Genomic DNA, 22,082 nt, shown 5'->3' with positions numbered 1-22,082 from the left:
TCAGGAAGTGCTTCCCCTCTTCCCCCAATAGTATTTTATTTTTCCAAATACATGTAAAAATTGTCCACAACATTCATTTTTGTAAGACTTTGTGTTCCAAATTTTATTGTTCCCTCCCTTCTTTCCCCCCTCCTCAAGACAGCAAGTAATCTGATATAGTTTAAATATGTGCAATCGTTTTAAAGATATTTCCATATTTATCATGTTATGCAAGAAAAATCAAACTAAAGGGGAAAAAGAAAAATAAAAGGAAAATACTATGCTTCTATCTACATTCAGTCTCCATAGTTCTCTCTTTAGATGCAGATGACATTTATAATGACAAGTGTATTGGAATTGTCTTGAATCATCACATTGTTGAGAAGAGTCAAGTCCATCATAGTTGATCATCACATAATCTTGCTGCTGCTAAGTACAATGTTGTTCTTCTGCTCAATTCATTCAGCATCATTTCATGCAAGTCTTTCCAGGATTTTCTGAAATCAGTCTGTTCATCATGTCTTATAAAAAATAATATTCCATTACATTCATATACCATAATTTACTCAGTCATTCCCCAACAGTTGGGCACTCACTCAATTTCCAGTTCCTTACCACCACAAAAAGAGATCCTACAAAGATTTTTGCATATGGGTCCTTTACTCTCTTTTATGATCTCTTTGGGATACTAACTTAGTAATGAGATTGCTGGATCAAAGAGTATGCACAGTCTTATACTATGCTTTGGGCATAGTCAGGAACCTATTTTTTAAAATACATTTTGATAACTATATTTCAAAATAATTACATTCTTTTGTAAACACATGCACCGCATTTTCTGCATTTAAAATATTTTTGAGGCTACTCCAGATTACCAAAATTCATTATACCAAAAAAAAAAAAAAAAAAAAAATCAAGAACCTGATGATCTAGTTAACTCTCTAAATGAGAAAACTGGGACCCAAAAACAATAGAACTTGCCCACCAATCATACAAGTTAGTGGCCAGGCCAAAAAGGAGCAGAACTCAAGTTACCTGCAATACTTTTCACTGAATCTGCTATCAACATAATTATTGACTTATGTTGTCTGTCCACTTGAGAGCAGGTCCCCTGGCTTATTATGCCATTTATTATTCCATAAATTTTTTTCTCTTTACTGATTCCTCTGGGATCCATCAGCTAAATGATTGAATTATTTAACCTTGGACATTCAAAGTAGAATTTCTAAAAGTGTAAATTTCAACAAAGAGTTTGACACACTGAAATTTCATCACGTCTATAATAAGGACATATATTTTCCTATAATCTGACATTGCTTTTATATTAAGTTATAAATTATAATACACTATAGGGGATCCTTCAGACTCGACAAGTTGATCTACTTCCCTATATAACTTAACTACTACCAAAATTTAGTTGTAAAAGGAAATTAGCACTAAAATTAAATACTATTTTAAAAGTTCATTAATCAAAGGAATAAACTTATAAGATATAGGTCTGAGTAATGAATAGTCTTTAAACACCCAAGAGATAGCCTTATAAAAATTAATACTCTAAAATAACACAAAAATCATTATTAAGGTATCATGTGTTAATAGTTCAAATTTCTTTCAGTTTATAAATTGATTTTTTAAAAAATTACACACACCTTAAAATGGAAATAAAGATATGGTTAATAAAAGTATCATTTCTTCCCATATCCAAGTTTTTTATTTCTAGCCAGAGATGTCAAACAGTCCAATTCCAAAAAAGGAAGTTTCTCTGAGATAATATGGGCTACTTTTAATGCCTGAAGAATGCTTAAATACACAAACCAAAAAAAAAAAATGCTGAGCAAGGTTACAGAGTGCATCTTCAATCATTCCCTGGACTTAAGAATATGCCTCCACTAATTTATAGTGAGTGACCTTAGAGTCTTTAGCCCAAGGTCTGGGAAATATTTCAAACAGTATCTTCTAATTCTGTTATATAGCTGTTCATAGTCAAAAGGTCACTGAATGTAGGCCAAAGGGGATATAATCAGAACATGTATAACTGCCAAGAATAATTCTATACAGAGCCAGTCACATCCCAATCCCCTGTTCAAATTTGCTCAGATATGTGCATACACACACACACAAAAAAAAAAGCCATGTACAAAACCTGAATGAAGGAAAAAAGTATATATAAGTTCTCATATGGAGAGAGAGGAGGACAGAAGGAGAAACTTTCTTCTGGTTTCCTACAATTAATCCTTCCCTTGCAATGCTACTGCTTCCAACTTCACTATTTGTCCTAAGTAATTCACCATAAAAACAAAAGCAAAAAACCCTTTCATCAAAAGAATTTCCCAGAGTATATACTTCTAAACTGGGGGAGAGGGGAAGGAAGAAAACAGGGTTTGGGGGTCATATTATTATAGATATTACATGGCTTATAAGATAAAAAATATGTTCAGAAGGGAAGTTAAAGATCATTGATTCAAGTTTATATATAAAGAAAATGTGGCCCAGAAAAATTAAATAGGCTGCCTATGATTACACAGATGCTAAGTCAGCTAGTAGCAGAACAAGAGCCACTCACCCTCTCCCCTTTCAGGCCCTAGGGGTATTGTGGAAAGGGCAAATGGAATCAAATGTTCCTTCATGTTAACAAATAGACAACTTCCTCTATGGATTTATGACTCTTGACTCCCACTAAAAATCTACAGAAATAGGATGAAATATGTTCGACAGGCTTAATATATTGTGACCTCTATCTGTACAAAACACTTGAGACAATGTGACACATAATTATATTACACATTCTGTTTTTAGTTTAAACAGACATGTTAAATGTCAAAAGACAAAAGTAATTTGTCAATGTGATAAAAACAACTAAGACCAAAATATTCTAATAACATTTATCATTAAAAGGAAGATGGAAATAATTTTAAAGCAAAAATTATGTGGAATAATAAACCATGAAACAGTAAACAGTCTTTTCAAGACAATGACAGTTATATTGAGTAGAAGGAAGAAAATAAAGAATTACATTTCCATAAGTTGACACAGGTTCTACCTATAGTTCAAATAAAAGTAAAACATCAAAATTTTGATTTGATATCCATTCATTTGTGTCTTATTACAACCAAAATACCATGAGCCAACAAAGAAAAAAAAAATCCTTGTTTTTCTATGGATTTATAGAGTGAGCAAAGAAGCATGAAAGGAAATGGCATTAGATGATAAGTGAAAAAAATCTTTGAAAGTCCAGGTTTATAAGCTTTTTGTTTTCCTATTTGCAAAAGAAGGAGGAGGAGGAGAAAAGGAAAAGGAGAAGAAGGAGGAGAAGGAGGCAGTGACTAAAATTAACATCACAATTTGTTCTGGGGTCAATTTAATCTAAAAAAACAACGTCCTAAAAATATATGTGTTTTTTGAGATACAACAAAGAAATCCAATTTAAACTCAAAAACTTAGTTAACTGCATTTACAAAAACAAGGATTACGGAAAGAGAAACAAACTCCCAAATTTATTTAAACAATTTGCTGCCATCTTTCAGAATCTGCAGAATCTAGACACTTAATTTTAAGGAATACATATATAAATTCTTAAATTTGTTCCTTAAGAAATGAAAAAAAAAAGTATTAAGCAACAAACAAATGCAGCATTATTGGAATTACTGACTTTATTAACATCAGGATTTTAACTATTCTTTGTTACCAGGATGTTTTCAGAGGCTTATTACCAATTTAGTTGGTAATAAGATATTCTGCTTAAAGTTTTCTCTCATAGCATTCTTTAACATCCTTTAAACAAACAAACAAAACTCCACATATCTTAAGTTTCATAAATTTTAATCATAGTTTGATAATATTTTCACTGGGTTAATGTAGATACTGAATCAGAGAAAACAGAAAACTTAAAAACTTAAATAACGATGTATATTGACAGGAGCAACTTAGTAAAGTACAGGAAAGGTCTGATTAGCTTTATGGACAGTCAAATTTTACTTGATTTATTAAAATTTCCAAACAAAATAGAATCTAATGGTTATAACACAAACATATAAAGCTCATTTTCAAATGCCAAATGATGATTCCTCTCTTACCAGTCTATCAGTAGGTCATCTGATTGAACATTCAGTCCAGTTATAAAAGTAGGAATTTCCTGTAGGCCACTACCTATTGCTGAGAAAAATCTTTCATATGCTATTTATAAACACTTTTAATATTATTTGCCAAAGGGAATACATGTTCCAAGTACTTTTCTTTAAGAATCTATTCATAGAACATTGTTTGTGTGTGTGTATCTATAGATCTTCCAATATTTGATATATGACAAATTTGGAGTCTCAGTTTTGCTATTATAAAATGAGAATAATTCTTACAACTTACAAGAAAAGCAAAATATGGCAAATGATGGAACGCTGAAAAATTTCAATGCACACATAAAACAATAATATAACTATTTAAATTTCTTACTTTATTATAAAGAAAAACAAGCATTTCCTAATTTAAAACTTCTCCCAAGATATTCTGAAGCATTTCTTTCCCTCTAAATTAAACTTCTAACAGTATAATTGTCAATATAACAAAATCGATATTTTTTTTCAAATTACATAAAAATATAATACATTATCTGATTAACTAAAAACCTCAAACTATTATTTACATGCAAACAATTTACTCAAAATGCTAAAAGTTAAGGCAACAGAAAGTCTGATTCAGTTTACAACTTCTGCTCAAAACTTTCCCTTAATTTACTTAATACAATTAACAAGTACAAACACAATCAGATATATATAGATAGCTAATAGATTATGGCATTCAACAACCAATAACCATTTAAAAGTTACCAGCCAGGAAATTCCAAATAAAAGAAAGAAAAGAAAATTTATTAATTCATAAGTACCAAATTTGGCTTAAATTTCCCAAGCATTACAAGTCATTGACAACATTCCTTTCTCAAATGCACAAGGGAAAAAACTGCCCTTGTGCTACATGCCCTCTGACCTTCTGCTGGCCTAATCCTCCTTTCTGGCTCCCAGCAATGCTACTTCTCAGTTTACTGTTTTACAAGGGCACAAAGAGAGGTCCTAGGATCAGAACCATAATCAGCAATGTTTGAACCAAAGATGGGATTAGAGGACTACTCACCTGGGAATCAGCTATTGACTGGTGGGAATAAGGTAAGAAGCCCCTCTTGCAGAATTTTGAGATTTCTAGGCTATTTAAGAATTGGTCTGGCAACTGTATAAATATATATACATATATTGTATTTAACATATACTTCAACATATTTAACATGTATGAGACTACCTGTCATCTAGGGAAGGGGGGTAGAGGGAAGGAGGGGAAAAGTTGAAACATAAGTTTTTGCAAGGGTCAATGTTGAAAAATTACCCATGCATATATCTTGTAAATAAAAAGCTATAATAAAATAAATAAATAAAAATAAATTAAAAAAAAAAAAAGAACTGGTCTGGCTTGAGGGTTTGGGAGGAAGGGGGAGGGGAAGCAGAGCTTTGAAGAACACAGTGAGGTTTTGGGGCTATTGCAAGAATCAGGAGGCCGAAAAAAATCGCCACTGTCAGGTAACCAGATAACCAGTCAGAGGAAGAACTGGGGGTTCAGGTATGGGCCAAGGGGAACAAATTGATGCTATAAAGATCCCTTAGAGAAAATCTGGAGTTCTGACTGAAACTGTGCATTAGTAGTTCCAGCCCAAGTAGCAGATAGGGCAATGTGTTTTAATTTAAGGAATGATGATAGCTCATCTCAGCTCCCTTCCAATGACCTATTATGTTGAATCTTGAAACCATATAAAATATTTTTTTCTTTTATACCAAACATTATTTTCTCAAACTCTCCTTTTAAATGTACACACACACACACACACACACACACACACACACACACACACACATCCCTCCTTGTCAAATTAATGCAAATAAGATTTCAGATGGCTTTCTTCTGACAGGGATCCTAAACCAGGGAACTTAGACTTTAAAATATATATATATATTTTGATTACTTTAAATTTGTTTGTATTTTCATTTTATTCATTTAAAAAGACTATTCTTATAGTCTTTAAGCTTCACCAGACTGCCAGAGGGACTCACAATACCCAGAAAAGGTTAAGACATTGTGCTGACCAGGGCAGCTAGGTGGCACAGTGGATAGAGCACCAGCCCTGAAGTCAGGAGGACCTGGGTTCAAATGTGAACTCAGACACTTAATGCTTCCTAGCTGTATGACCCTGGGCAAGTCACTTAAACCCGATTGCCTCAGCCAAAAAAAAAAAAAAAAAGAAGATGATGAAGTTGGACAGACCAGAGACCTAGAATCAGCACACTAAGAACAAGGGGGCTGGGGTAGAAGGGACAAAGAGTGCTTTAAAAAATAGGTCATGGAAACTAAAAACAAATTTTATCCTCAATTTTCCCTAGAGTGGGCACTGCCAAAAGAATTACTGTTAGTTACCGCCATAAACCTCAGCCATCTTGGATGACTGGATCCTGAACCAATGACTAAGCAGCGCCATGTATTCATTTCATCTATCAATTAATCAAAAAGCTTTAATGAATGAATGTAAAGCATTTAGTAGACACTACATATCAAGCATTTCTGAGAATACAAATGGAAAAAAAGAAGCTAGTTTCTGCTTTCAAACAACTCTCATTCTAATTAAGGAGGTTAACAGACGTAGGATAATTCAACTGCAGAGGAGACAGAAAGGCCCAGGAGACTTTAGGACACATTAGGATGGTCTGCTTCACAGGAAGGGTCCATCACCATTATGGGGTAGGGAACAAAGGTAAGGGTCAAAGTAGGGAGGTTTCTATTATATGCCATGAATTGTGTTAAGTAATGTAAGATACAAAGACAAATGCTAAACATTTGTTGTTATCATAATCATCACTAAGATTAACATAGCACCTTCAGATTTGCAAATCTTTACAGCTTTACAAATATTATCTCATTTTATCCTAAGAATAATACTGGGAAGCAAGTGATATTATTGCCCTCATTTTACAAATAAGGAAACTGAGGCACAAAGTGATTAAATGCCTTTTCCAGGGTCATACATAAATCCAGCCTTTTTAAGGCTGGATTTGAACTTATGTTTTTTATAATTATTATTCCAAGTCCATGTACCACCTATCTGTCTAAATTTATATAGAACTTTAAAGTCTGCAAGTATTTTATAAATATCTTTTTATTCCTCCTATTTCATACTTTCAAGGAGCTTACATTCTATATAGAAACAAAAAGGACAATTTCCACATTCTCCCTCTTACACATATACCAAATAAGTCAGTCAAATGCATGCCCCATAGGGATAACCACAAATAGTATTCCAGTAAAAGATATGGAAAGTAGGAAAAAGTCATATATCATTCTACTCATTTAACAATGTGAAAATGTTTCTCAAGAGAGAAAGCATCTCACCAATGGGTAATTAAATCTGTCCAGGAGGTCAACCCATTAAAATATTTTATGTGTATATATAGAGGGCTGAAACTCTGAATCAGACCAGAGAATACTTAAGGCTACCTATGCAATATGAGACAATGGCTCTATTAGCATACTTTAGATGATGGTTCTCCTCATAATTGGTGCTTACTGAATGTTTGGTAGGTAAGATAATCAAAAGCAAGGATTGGAGGGTGGAAGGAGAGAAGTGAGAGGGACTTGGTGGCAGGACAAGGAGGAGAGAGGCTGGAGACTCCGGACTCCAGAATCCAGGATACATCTTTGGCAAGCTGCATCACAGTTTGCCTGCCTCCACTTCTCCCGCTAAAGACCAAGGATTTTGATTTATCCTGACTCTGGCTGATCCTGAAATCCTCTAGGGAGCTAGCCTGTACTTCACATGGTATATCTCAAAAACAATGAGCAAACTAAAATTACATAAGGAAAAAAAAAATATCTGCAGATGGTCAGCAAAAAAGGAATTACAATCATCAACTGCATATGCAACCAAAACTTAGCCAAATATGCAAAGCAAACTCTAAAGTAATGAAATAAATCATAGACAGGTAATCAAACAAGAAAGATCTCCAATATGAACCAGTAACAGACTACTACTAAGGATCAAGGACTTCTGAAAGATTAGTTGATACATGATGAAATTTTTCACCAGAACAATTCATGTAACTATTTCCTATGTGTCAGGTTTTAGATCCATGTTGCTGTAATAAGGATCCATACAGATGAAATCACAGATGAATATATTTTCCATGAAATATAATATTTGGAAAAGGAAGAAAACATAAAATTCTTAACTGCATTAATGCATAAAATATTTTGTAAATATTTTATTTCCTAATTTTTAGGACATTCTGAAAGATAAGATAGCTCTAATTGACCTAGAGGTTTAGCAAATTGTTGAAGAAAATCTTTCATGCCAGTCTGAAAAGGATAAAATTTGGGTTATATGACAAACAAGTGAGCAGTTTCAGAACTAACTGAATGATGTCACAAAGCATAATTCATTACATTTCTCTGTCAATTTGAAAGAACTCCAGTGAAATGAGGAGGAGGCAACCCATTCCTAACCCTGTAATAGGTATCAAAGGAATCCTTAACAAGTTTGTAAATGGATTCTAAGGCCAATTTCAATAAATTTAATAAGGATATAGGTGAGATCTTATACTTAAGTCCAAACAATGAAATTCACAAGTATGAGATGAAATTGTGGCTATACAAGTTCATCTGCCAAAAAAGCAAAGGGATTTAGTGCAAACTCACCAAGAAATGGCAGCCAAAAAAAAAGGAAATGAGATCTTAAATTGCATTGGTAGAGACAGCGTCTAGACCTAGAGGGGATGACAGCTCTGCTCTGTTCCACCCTATGTAGACCACCTCATGAATACTATGTTCAATTCTGGGCACTCCATTTTAGAAAGGACATTGATAAGATAGAAAAATATCCTGGGCAACCAGGATAAAGAACTTGAGTGCACATCACAGAAAGATCCAGTGAAGGAACAAGGAATGTTTATCCTGGAGAAGACAAAAAAAAATTATCATCTTGACCCCAGACAGCAGAAACAGGAAGAATGGATGGATGCCACCTTCTATATAAGGCCTGTCTTGATACTTTGTACAGCCTCCCCTAAAAGTACCGTATTATTTTAATATTTTCTTGTATAAGCATATATTTTATCTCCCCAGAGAATGTAAGCTCCTTAAGGACAAAGGCTATTTCATCTTTAACTTAGTGTCTATAGAGCATTATCAATACTATATATTGATGTTCACTGCTTAATGCAAAGAATGCATCGGTTAATACAAAGAACCAAATTTAGGTTTTATGTCAGAAAAAAAAAAAGTCCCTGACAAATGGAACTGTCTGAAATCTATTTCCCTGTACTTTATGTCTTCAAATGATCATTTCTCAGGTGTGAAGCAAAGGGGATTCTTGTTCAGCTATAGGTTATTAGACTAGAGATCCTTTGAAGTCTCTTTCCACTGAGATTCTAAGACAAAGAAATTTTTAAAAACAAAATTTGATGATACAAAATGTATAGGTTACAGTTTTAAGTTTATATTGTGTCAAGAAGTATTCCAAAGAATACTGGTATAGTATAGTATCTACATCTATTTTGTACTTTCAAAAAAATGGGGAAAATAATTAATGGAAAATTACATTCAAAACATTCATGTCCAGAGATTATCAATTCTAATTCTCTGATATACATTTTAAATGATATTATGAATAGAAAAGGAAGGGGGGGAGACTGAATAGAAGGAGAGTGTGTCTTTATAGGCTAATAATTCTATAATGTGCTTTTTTACACTACATATTTGTAATTTGGGTTGATATGCTCTATAGTAGTTAGATTCTAACAACAATTATCTATTTTATGCATACATATATATGCTTTATATATGTATAAAACACATACATACATGTAGGATTTCTTAAGCTTAGGAATGTTTTTATCTTTTTCATCCATATAATTATAAATTGGCAAATAAACTAAAGGAAAAGAGGTCAAGTTTTCTGTTACTACTTAAAAGGTAACTAGTATTTTATTATTATTATTTTATTTTTATTATTTTATATTATTATATTTTATTATTATTATTAACTTACAAATTAGGTATTGGAAGATAAAGAAAAAAAGAGAATTTTTTAAATGGAATAGAAGGAAGTTTGGAAAGAAACAGAGATAAGCAGCATAGTTTTGAAAGTCAAGCAAATCTGAACATATGTATGTATGTATTTTTAAAAACAAGTGGTATAAAACTTAAGATTCATGTTTTTCATACCTCACAGGATTATTGTGAGAATCAAATGATATAATATTTGTTTTTTGTTTTTTAAAACAGCACAGTGCTTGGCAAAAGTATCATATATGTATATATATGTGTGTATATATTTATTTATCCTTCACACAGAATCCTCTTTTTGTATTCTGATGTGTATATGCTTTGGTATATGTATGTTTTATTTCAAAATGAAAGATTTAATTTATTATTTTTTTAAATTTAGGAACTATTTCATTGCAATAGACTAGCGAACTTTTCACCTGTCTTCACTGGATTCTTCCCTCTCTACTCATTTTCATTCTATATCTCTTCTATCTTTTATGGCTACATATCTTGAAAAAAGCCATATGACAGATGCCTTTATTTTTTCCCTTTTCAATCTCTTTCACTTCCTTACAATGTGACATCTGAGACTGCTCTCTCTAAAGTTACCAATGTTCTCTAAATAGCCAAATCCAACAATCTCTTCTTAATTCCTATTCTCCTTGAACATTACTGATCATTTCCTTCTCCCTGACATTCTCTCTTTTCTCTAGGTTTTTAGGATACTGCTTTCCTGGTTTCCTCCTACCTTTTAGACCATTCCTTATTTCCCTCTGCTGAGTCTTCTTCCAGACTAGAATTATGATAAGTATCCTTTAGGACTCTGAACACACTTTTCATATCTCTCTATCTCTATTACTTCACTTGGTGGTTTTATCAGTGCTTCTCTCTATGCTGAGATCTATTCCTATTACTCAGAAAAATCTAATCTGCCCTCTCTGCTGACTGACTCCCTCCAGTCTTATATCTCTTAACTTGCCATATTGAACTGGATGTTCAGTAAGCATCTTAAAACTCAGTATGTCCAAAACAGAATTGGTTATCTTTCCTCCTAAAGCTTCCCTGTCTCCTAACTTCCCTATTATTATAGAAGGCAACACCATCCTACTAGTCTCCCCAACCTGTCGTTCATAACCTAAGGACTCCTCACTATCTCCTACTCAGTATATCTTAGCCAGTCTCTTGTCAAGGCCTGTTAATTAATTTCACCATTCCATTGTCTCTCAAATATACCTCCTTCTTTTCTCTGACACTTCCACTATTCTTGTGCCTAGACTCTTGAAATAATCTGCTTCAAGTCTCTCCCTATTCAAATCCATCCTCCATTCAGCCACTAAAGAGATTTTCCTGAAGTACAGATCCAACCATATCTCAATAAACTTGAATTGTTCCCTTTCACCTCCAGGATTAAAAATTCTATTTAACATTCAAAGTCCTTCATATTCTAACCTTCTTACACTCTGATACTGTTCAATTGTTATTCAGTCCTGTGTGACTCTTTTTCATCCCACGTGGGGTTTTCTTGGCAGAGATACTGCAGTTTGCCATTGCTTTCTCTAACTCATTTTACAGATGAGGAAACTGAGGCAAACAGGGAGTGATTTGCTCAGAGTCACATAGCTAGTAGGTGTCTGCAACTAGATTTGAACTCAGGAAAATGATTGATTCTTCCTCATTCAAAAGAATATGAAGCTCTATCCACTTAACCATCTAATTGCCATTCTTACACTTTATTCTTCTAATACTCTTCAATCCAATGCCACTGGACTCCAGATTGTTGGAAAAACAAAACACTCCATCTCTGGTGTAGCCATTTTCTTTGACTGTCCCCTGTGCCTGGAATGTTCTACATTCTCCTCTCTGCCTATTGGCCTCCTTGGCTTCTTTTAAGTCCTAACTAAAATCCCATCTTCCACAGGAAGTCTTTTTTCAAGCCCTTTATATTTTAGTGCCTTCCCTCTTTTAATTACTTCCTATTTATCTTACATATTGCTTTTCTGTACATATTTAAGTTCCCTGAGAGCAAGGACTATCTCTTGCCTCTTTTCTTAGCACAAGCCATTTACCCATTTTGTTTTCTTGAGGCAACTGGAGTCCAGTGACTTGCCCAGGGTCACACAGCTAGTAAGTGTCAAATTTGAACTCAGGTCCTCCTAATTTCAGGACTAGTGCTCTATCCACTATACCACCTAACATCCCTCCCCTCCTTTTTAAATTCTGACTCTACTTTCTAGCCATGTGACCACCAAATGCCAAATCCATTCATCTCTCTTAGACTCAATTTCCTCATCTATAAAATGTGGATAATGCCACTTCACCAGAAGACTGTCATAAGGATCAAATGAGAATGTGAAAAAAGCATTTTTTAAGCCTAAAAGTACTATGTAAATTCCATATGTTGTGTTGAGCTTAAAAAATATGTAGACATTTAACAGATGAGGGAGATCTATAAAACTTGAAACCATCTAGCCTGTAAGTTTCTAGAGGTCAGAATAAGTATCTTATTCTTTCTTGTATCAACACAATTCTTAGGCCAGGGCTGCAAGTTAGTCAAAAAGCATTCATTCCGCTTATCATTTAGTATGTGCTACATATTACTCTATGTACTGGGATACAATAAAAGATCAAAGATAGTTATTGCTCTCAAGGAACACACTTTTGTAATGGAGGAGACTGCATGCAACTGTGTATAAATTAAGTACATAGATTATAAAATGGAGATTACAAAGACAGGGAGAGCCCTACTAAATTGAGGGGTACCTGGAAAGGCTTTTTTGTAAAAAGTGGAATTTTAAATGGGCCTAGAAAAAAATCAAGGCAGAAGACAGAGATGAAGAGGGAGAGCATTTGAGGCATGGGAAATAACCATGATAAGTACACACACTGCACATAGGAGATACTATGTGCTGAATCAGTGAGTCCACAGTAATATATCCTGGTTTCTTTCTACCCTTTATAATGAACCAACATATAACTACATGTCCCTAAAAAATACACTGAATTACTATGTATTGTAAGTGGGCAAAGAAAAAGGGAGAAGGAAGGAAATGGCTTAAAAGGTTCCTTTTTACCTCCCAAACTATTTACCCCATAAAAGAGGGACTCATTTTATGACAGAACATTTTCCATACAGAATCTAGTCAGTTTGAATTCAAAATATAAACCTAATCTGACTTTTCCTATTAAAACTTTTTCTACATTTATCAAGAATCAGCAAAGTTTCTTTTAATAAATCCAAAGAATGGGAATCTAGAAGTAGCTTACGTAACAAGATCATTAAAAAAAAATTCCCAATCACGATATTTCAACTTTAGTGTACTACATTTTAACAATCATGTGTATACAAATGTATAATAAGACAATTTCATCATGTGGAATATCAAATTATGTCTAAAATGTGGCTTTGGATTTTGCAACTAGTTTTCTAGTTCTCCTTCTAAAATATGTTGGCAAAGACTATAAACCTTACTAGACTACAATGAAACCCATCTCCACATTCCATGGCTTTAGGGCAATTCCAAGACTATAGGGTCATAAAAAGACAGACCTCAAACTCCTGCAGCCAAGCAGTCATTAGAAGGATGGGAAATTGGAGACAATAACATTTGATCATGCTGTTATAGTAATCTGAGGGCTCATTAGAAAATAGTCTGCAGAATTTCCTTAAAGAATTCAAGAAAAGACATATGAAAAGCTTTAGTAGGAGAAAAAATGTCCAGAGTCATATGGGATGTCAGTATTTTATAGCAGATGTAGAATTTTAAGATTCGTGTTGCTGTAATCAAATAGCTATAAAAGAAAAATGTTTACAAACCCTAAAAAATAGAATATTTATCTGCTACAATAAAATTCCAAAACACAAAAAAGTCTGTAAAGTCTCAAGTATCAGGATTTGATTGACAAACATACCACCATTTTTGTGAAAGAAAGCTATGTTGGTTTTAGATGTAACAGAATAGTTACAATAATAAAAATAAATACCACCTTTCCTACAAATATATAAACCATATCAAGGCCTCTAAATAAATTTTTATTCATTTTAATCTAAACTGAGATTGAATTGGGTGGATTATGGGATAGTTTAAATTTTAGATCATATCATGATACTGTGAATTAGGGAATTTCTAGGTCAATGAAATTTTTCATACCAATCCAGCATAACTGATATAATATAAAAATGAATTTTAATATAAGGGAGTAACATAACAATTTGACCCACCACAAACACTATAACAATGTATAAGAATAAAGCAGCATAACTTACAAATGAGTAATTTTGTGACACATTCATAAAATAGTTTATCAAACAAATAAGTACATTATTTTCTATTGAATAGTATCACCAGTCATGTTTAAATAAAATTACAAAGGGTTAAAAATCATTACAAGGTGCTGTCATAATCAGTATAATAGAACCTACATTCTCTGCTTCTCTCTATTTTCCCCTCCTCCCCAATTCCAAAATGAACTGCATGCTCCAATGCACAAGGCTGGAGAAGGTCACAAGAGATTGCAGACTTTTGTAATAGAACAGAAATAACTTAGCTGCTTTGTTGCCATATTCTCTTTTAATCAGCATGTTTGAAAACCTTTAATTAGCACTCTGGCCACTAAAGGAAAGCATTTCTAATTTGCCAGGAAAGAAGAAGAGTGGGGAGCCCACATATATACACAATGTTCTGTTGTATCAGAATCACAACATTAAACTTTTAAAATTATCAGCCCAGGAGGCTGAAAAACATTAAAAAGAAAATAAAGAAAAAGGAAAACAAGCTACCAAAATCTTACATGGACATCTCTTCTTATTAATAGACATCAAAATCAACTTGTGTTGCACCTAAAGTAGTGTGTCCACAAAGAAACTCCTTAATCTTTTTTTTTTTAGCCCACAGCAAAAAAATGAAAACAATTGTGTGCAATGTTTAATTCGGAATAATACTCCCAAAACAAGATACCATCTTCAAGTATTTGTTACTATATTCATCAAAATTATTCAATAGGAGAAAAGCTATCACACTGAAAACAAATATAAATTATTAACCAAAAATATCGACAATCCTATCAAACTCTGAAAGGGATTCACACTGAAAAGTGACATACAAATTGACCTCCAAGGGAAAAAAGACAAGAACTGACTAAAAATACAAGCAGGATTTATGTCATTGTTCCATCAAAATAAACAGTAACACATTTAATAATTTTATAAACAACTGGACAAAGAGATTAATGGAGATATCACCATTTTATAAAGGAAAGGAACTGATTAAAACAAGTCAAGTTAATTATTCAAGATCATAGAAGCTTGGAGGAAGGAATTCAAAATCAAATCCTTTATATTTTTACATCTTTTTTTCAAAAATGGATGAATGAAGGATAGCTACCTGGTGAAGTGAATACAGTGCCAGTCCTAGAGTCAGGAGGACCTGACTTCAAATTCCATTTCGAACACTTATTAGCTAGGTGACCCTAGACAAGGCACTTAACCCTCAATGGCCTCAAGAAAAAATGAATGGAGGAGCACTATAAGAAGCAACTAACACACAACTTGCCAGATAAGTTAATAGTAATATAGCCTATAATCTAGTATGCATAGCCATGGATCATAACACAGGATATATTATAATATCAAAATGAAATATTCTCTCAAAAATAAATACCCAAAATATATTAAAATATATATATATATATATATACATATATACATATATATATATATATATATATATATATATATATATATATAATAAGAAAAAGTAAATAATTAATTCTCAGAAGAGTGTTTGAGTTTTGATCATTTCATTGCTTACTCATGATCTCCACCAGGAGCAGAGGACATAAAATACAGTGAAATGAGTTACTATTTTTCCCCATCTATAAAATGACAGAGGTCAGACTTTATTGGGTCCCTTTTCAGCTCCAAAATCTTATGATGTTGCAAGTGACCAACACGGAATTTTGAGACAGAAAGGGACTTTAAAAAGCATCTCATTCAACCAATTTTTCATTTTACAGATGAGGAAACTGAAGGATGGAGAATGACTCGTTAAAGTCACACAACTAATTAGTGACAAAGTTACGGCTAGAATTCAATTTTCAGCCCATGTTTTTCCCATTATATAAAGTAGAATTTCAAATAATTTTTTTAGGGACGAATATTGAAACTGACTGCTAAAAATGTTGGCTTGGTAAGATCTGTGTAAAGAAGGCTTTAACTTCATCATTCTTTCTGGGTAATTAATAATTTGCTGTATGTTCACATCATAAGAAACAAACCTTTTGCAGTATAAACAGGGGTATACTCAATAAATGACTTCATTCACAGAAAGATTTCTCTCTACTAATTAGGTACCACATGATGCAATTGACATCTGTTTAAAAGCTGTAAAAATATGCTTACACTAGAGATGGTCAAAGGCATGTTGAAGTCCTTGCCACCTTGAAGTCGAAAGCCCCAAGGAGCTGGGCCAACCAAGGATACGCTGTAGTTGCTCATGATTCTTGTAATTCAAAGTCCACTTTCAGGTAATAAAAGTATCTGCAAAGGATAATTAAAGAACTAATTAAACAATTTATTGAAAAACCTAAGTTGTCTTTAAGTAGCCTATTTAAAAACAACATAACAGCTAGGTAGCACAGTGGATAGAGCAACAACCCTGAAGTCAGGAGGACCTGAGTTCAAATTAGGCCTCAGACACTTAACACTTTCTAGCTATGTGACCCTGGGCAAGTCATTTAACCCCCAACTGCCTCAGGGGAAAAAAATTAATGTTTAGGAGTGAATGAGTGAGAGTGAGTGAGAATGTGAGAGAGAGAGAGAGAGTATAAAATGGGAGCTATATTAAACTCTCATAAATTTCCATCTAAGAAAAGGAATCCAAAATATTACATGTAATTACTACAGGTCTGCCAGTTTCCATAGTATGAAAATTCCATTCCAGAATATATTTCTAGACATGAACATTTTTACAACTTACTGCAATTCAATTTTATTACATGTGGCTACATTTATAACAAAGTGCTTTGCAGTATTCTTTTAATACACATAGAAAAGAACAAGATTCTATTTCAGAGTTAATTTCAGATGATCTCCCAACACACACACACACACACACACACCCCTTATACATTCTTTTGACTGTAGTAAAATTCTGAGTTCCCCTGTAATACATGTGAGGAGTCCTATAGCCTATAAATCAGAAGGATTCAGCACCCTGCTTTTCAAATATCAAATTCTTTCAAATTGCTTCCTTTTAAAAACAATTACCACATTATATGATGCAATCTATTGTTTGTAGGACTTTTGCTAGCTATCAAAGTTTACATCAACTTTTCCCTAATCTAGGTAATGCTATGTTACATGAATATTCTAATCAGGGTCTTGGAGGGGATAAGGAAGAAATAAGGTGAGAGGGCGTATATAACCCAAATTTAAAAGAGCAATCGAAAGGACCACAAGGCTAGAAGAATGGCTTCAAATACAAGATCTGCTACTTACTATCCCATGCATTAAGTGGACAAGTCCCTTAACTCTTCTGTGCCTCAGTTTCCTCATTTGTTGAATGAGGATTAGATTTAATGACCTTAAAGATCTTGCTATTTCCATAATCCTATGATTACTATAAAACACTGTAGGTAAGACATTGGATGCTTGATAAAGGGAATTATGGGAAAATCACAACCAAGCAGATAAAGTACGCCCCTCTTCTCTTTCAACTACTATGAGGTCAAAGTTGCTTTTTATTCTACAAAAACAGTGGAACATTTAGATGATTATTTGGGAGTAGGGGAAAGGTTTAAGTCACAATAGTGAAATATGAAGCATTGAGGGTCCTAAAACCAAAAACTGCCTGTCTACTCCAGACTGATTTTTGCTTTTCCATAAAGGGAAAGTAAGCAAAAAATATTAGGAAATCTTGGAAGATGCCCCAGCCATGGATCAAAGTCAAATAGATGAAGCTAGGTTACAGATTACAGAATCCTAGACTACATCCCCACTCCCCCTACCCCCCAGATAAATGATATTGAATTAGGGCCAATCTGTAGTAAAAGAACAGTCTCACTGTACAACTGGGAAAACTGCTGTGAACAAATGAGGATGTTACCCAAATGCAAAGAGCAGTAAACAGTGATATACAATCTTGAGTTTTCCCTATTCTAAAGAAGAAATTCTTTGCAGTAATTGTTAAAGAAAGATTATAGTTCCAATTCAGAAACCAAAGAGTAGTGAGTGGTATCTTCCTTCCACCACTTAAAAAAATGACCTTGTATTTTACAGGTACAAATAGATCCAACTGGTTCGATTTCCTGTGCCTTTTAATATTCTTTGCATGAAGATTCATGTAACATGAGCATAAATGTTTGTAATTATTTAATTTAAGGTTTCTTTTTTTCTTCCTTCACTACTGAAATTTTGTACCAGCAATGTCAAAATATGTATTGTACTTTTCTCCATATTTTAGCTCACCTTAAAATATATTTAAGTCTAATCAGTATTACTGGTATTTCTTAGGCTATTAAAAAAACCATTATGTGACAGCTCCCTCAAAATTTAACATACCAAGCAAGCAGGAAATTAAATTTAAAAATGTAAAAAATACTGGATTTTTGCATGTATCTAGATTCTCTTCTTTGGGTAGTCAAAACAATCTGCAAAGAGGTTGCAGCCAGTAAGTAACAATACATACACACAAGAGTCTTAGTATCTATCCCCCACACTTCCAGAATTCCAGAATCCCAGCTGCCTTTTAAGAAGAAGGAAAAAAAACACTCGCTGAACACCAGAAGTTAATGAAAATAAGCAACAACCTAAACAGAAAAACTGCTCTATCAAAACATTTCTTAGGAGAGGTTCAAAGTTAAAAACACAGGAGGTTAGAGCTGAAGAGCTAAAAAGCAACAGGCACAGGATGAAAGAGGTCGGCCAGGCAGCTTTCCATAAACCAGGATCCCACTTCACCCTATTGGCCAAATAAGGCTCAGGAGCTGGCGTTCAGAGTAGGCTGGTTTCAGACGCCTTGACAGTCAGGAAGCCTGAACCCGAGGATCAGATCGAGCGATCACACCCTAAACCTGCCCAACCCAGCTTAGCTATGAGTTTGTTTCCTGAGCACTTACTTCTTCCCGGCCTCTTCCCTTTTATTTTTCCCCACTTGTTGTCAAAAACATAATTTTTAAAAGAAATATCTAACACTATTAAAAAAAAAAAAAGCACTTATTAAATACTAGGCACTGTCTGTCCCTGGGAATAGACACAAAACTGACCGCCTCTGCCTTCGAGGAGCTTACAGTAAGGCTAGTATTTTAAAAATTAATTAATGAGGCTTTATTGCTGGTTCGACTGGAATTGGCCACAAACAGGTTACACAACTATAAATATTTAGCTTTTGCAAAAGAAAAGCAATTCTCAGAGACAAGAGGTTATGTGCATGTGTATTTCAAAGGAAAGGAAATAAACCACCTTCCCCCTAACTTCCCTACTCTTCCCTACTCTCCCCCTCCTCCTAGAGAAATACCAATAAAAGTAACCAGCAAAAAATTTAAATGAAGAGAACGCCTAGGAGCCAATCCCTGCGGGCGGCCTGACAGACTGACCCGCTGGCTGAGCGCAGCAGAGCGGGGGAGGCTTCTGGGGCTTTGCCCGGAGGTTCTTTCCGCTTCGGGAAGAATGGGTAGGGCTGGGCTGGGTTGGGCTAGGCTAAGGTGCCGTCGCCGTTGCCCGCGCTCCCACTCCCAAGCGGGCTCCCACCGAACTCCGCGAGTAGTAGCTCCCACTCCTCTCTCTCTTCACCCCATAGGCCCTCCGTCCCCAAGGTCCCAGGGAGAAGGCACAAACCTCCAGGGACCGCCTCCTCCCAGGGATCACGCCATCGCCCAGCTCCCCCGGGGCCGGTAGCTGGCCCCCTCACTCCTCAGGGCTCCTAGCGCTCTATCCAGAACTAACTAGGGCAGAACGCACTCTGGAAAGGATAGTGTTGGCTCCTTGCGCCGAAACCTAGAGCCGGAGCGGGCTGAGCACCTGAGGATCCCACACAACAGTAGGACTTTCAACACTCGCTCCTCTTTTCTCCTTCACCGAACTCTCTTTTCTTTCTCCCTCCACTTATAGGGCTATTCATCCGCTTGTTCTCCCGGCAACTTAGCTCCGCGACCGAGCTGCGGCCCTCCAGCCGCTTCCTCTAAAGCCCACACAGCTTAGTCACTCACCTAGAGGGCAGGAGCTGCGCTGTATCAGGCGCGGGTCAGCGCTGACAAGTGACTGACTCCCAGGGCGTGTGAGCAACTCTCCCAGCGAGCACTTCCGTCTCCACTTTCTCCCGCGGCTCCTCCCACGACCCGGCCCGGGGGAGGGAGGGAAAAGGGTGGGGGGGAAGTCCTCCGCACTGCTGGCTCCAGGGGCCACTCCCCTCTAGGGATAAGGAAGGCTACCCAGGGAAATGAACGGAGGAAAATAGCTGCGCTAGGAAAAACGCTTCCAGGAAAAGAAATGTTGTAAGGGAGCGTTTGAAGCGCAAGTTTTCTACCTCAAAACCAGAATTACAAATTGCAAAGATCTAGGTATCTTACGTTTCCTCCACAGCACTGTTTGTCTTCGTATTTTCTCTTTATGTCTTGTGTTTATAAGGCAATCAAATTGGCAAATGTTTTTACTAAAAATGGAAGTGCCCATGGCTAAGATTTCCCCGTCACTCAAATTCAGGGAATCCCTTCCTATTATATAGGGAAATCCAATGTGCTTATAGAGTCTTGGTACAATCTGCACCCATTTAATGAAGGAAAATGCCGTAATCCCATATTTAAATGGAAGGAAAGGTGACAGTTGGCTTCCTTGTCCTCGAAGGAGTGAAGAAGTCGGAGAGAATAACAATCGCTGGCAGTTGGATCACACTGTATAGCTTTCAAAATGCTTCACATCATTTATTAAATTATAAACACACACTCCCTAGGTATGAGAAGTAGTGAGGAGATAACATGGTATAGACACATAGTGAGAAATGCCCCATGTGCGTTTAGTGATCTGGGACTCTAACGCCTGGGGTTTATACTTATAGATTGGAAGTCACGTACGTGGATGGAGATGATAACTGAACACCATGGGAGCTATTGAAATCACTGGAAGAAAAACTGACTAGTTGGGGGGGAGTGGGGCGGAAGAAAGGGGGCGGGGAAGAGAGAGAGACCTGGATTGTAGTCTTGAAGAATAACCGTAGTTAATGATCAGGAAAAAAGAATCATCACATGAAGGAAAACTTTCTTTCTAAGTTAATAAAATGTAAAGAAAATGAAATAAAGAACCCAAAGAAGGAAATTTCCTAATAATTAAAAGTAAGAATTAGAACTGAGGTAGATAGGCACTGAACTAAAAGGAGAGAAAAGAGAGGACAATTTTTGCTTCAGCATTTGTTGATCCTGAAGCACAGGAATAAGATTAGAATCTGGGAATGTGCTTACTACTGATATAGGTCCTATCTATGGTAAGTCCTTGAGTCCTATGATGATTGAATATAGAATGAGGATTTACTGCCTCTCACTCCCAGGGAGTCAATATCTTTAATAATTTTGAGATTCTGATGACTGAGGAAGAATTGGTTAGATTCCTGGGTAATACCTCAGGCTCTATCCATAGAGAGAAAATTGTGCAGAGATTATAGGGAATAAAATATATCCATATAGAAGATACACTATACACTCAATGCTTGATGCCTAGAAATATACTCCCAATTCCAATCCCATCCTCATCAGTACCTTTTTTTTATGAAAAAGGGAAAAAAAAAGAAAGATGAGCACAACTTATCAATGCATAGGAAAAATTGAACATATGTACAATTATCCTTACATGTAGACACTACCCTCTATCATATCCATGTGGTGTTTTTAATGACTTAACATTTTTCCTGAAACAAAAGCCTATTTTAAAAAATTAATATTCAAGTGCTGTCACATAACTCTGGGTCATAGAATATTACAGTTTCTGGAGAATTAAAGTTGAAGGTCAATCCAAGGGTAAGGGAGAGATGTGTAGTAGGTGAAAATAGGCC

The 22,082-nt window shown here is 35.1% G+C and overlaps 1 protein-coding gene across 7 annotated transcripts in view; it reads right to left on the bottom strand.

Annotated features, from left to right (window-relative positions):
* The window catches only part of PDLIM5 (PDZ and LIM domain 5), a 211,413-nt gene extending 191,045 nt beyond the window's left edge, over positions 1-20,368 (bottom strand). For 2 of the 7 annotated variants that reach the window (XM_051965047.1, XM_051965048.1), the window contains exons 1-2: positions 20,251-20,364; positions 16,445-16,582 (exon numbers count right to left, since the gene is read on the bottom strand). In XM_051965047.1, coding sequence (XP_051821007.1) covers positions 16,445-16,540 — 96 coding nt within the window. In that variant the 5' untranslated portion in view covers positions 16,541-16,582; positions 20,251-20,364. Of the gene's footprint in view, positions 1-16,444; positions 16,583-20,250 lie in introns of all 7 variants that reach the window. The other 5 variants (XM_051965049.1, XM_051965050.1, XM_051965051.1 and 2 more) reach the window with 3 other exon arrangements.
* Positions 20,369-22,082: the final 1,714 nt, after the last annotated feature.

The sequence above is a fragment of the Antechinus flavipes genome, chromosome 6, assembly GCF_016432865.1.
Source record: "Antechinus flavipes isolate AdamAnt ecotype Samford, QLD, Australia chromosome 6, AdamAnt_v2, whole genome shotgun sequence".
Taxonomy (NCBI): Eukaryota; Metazoa; Chordata; class Mammalia; order Dasyuromorphia; family Dasyuridae; genus Antechinus; species Antechinus flavipes.
The sequence above is the reverse complement of the archived record's forward strand: the minus strand, read 5'-3'. Positions and strand labels throughout refer to the sequence as shown.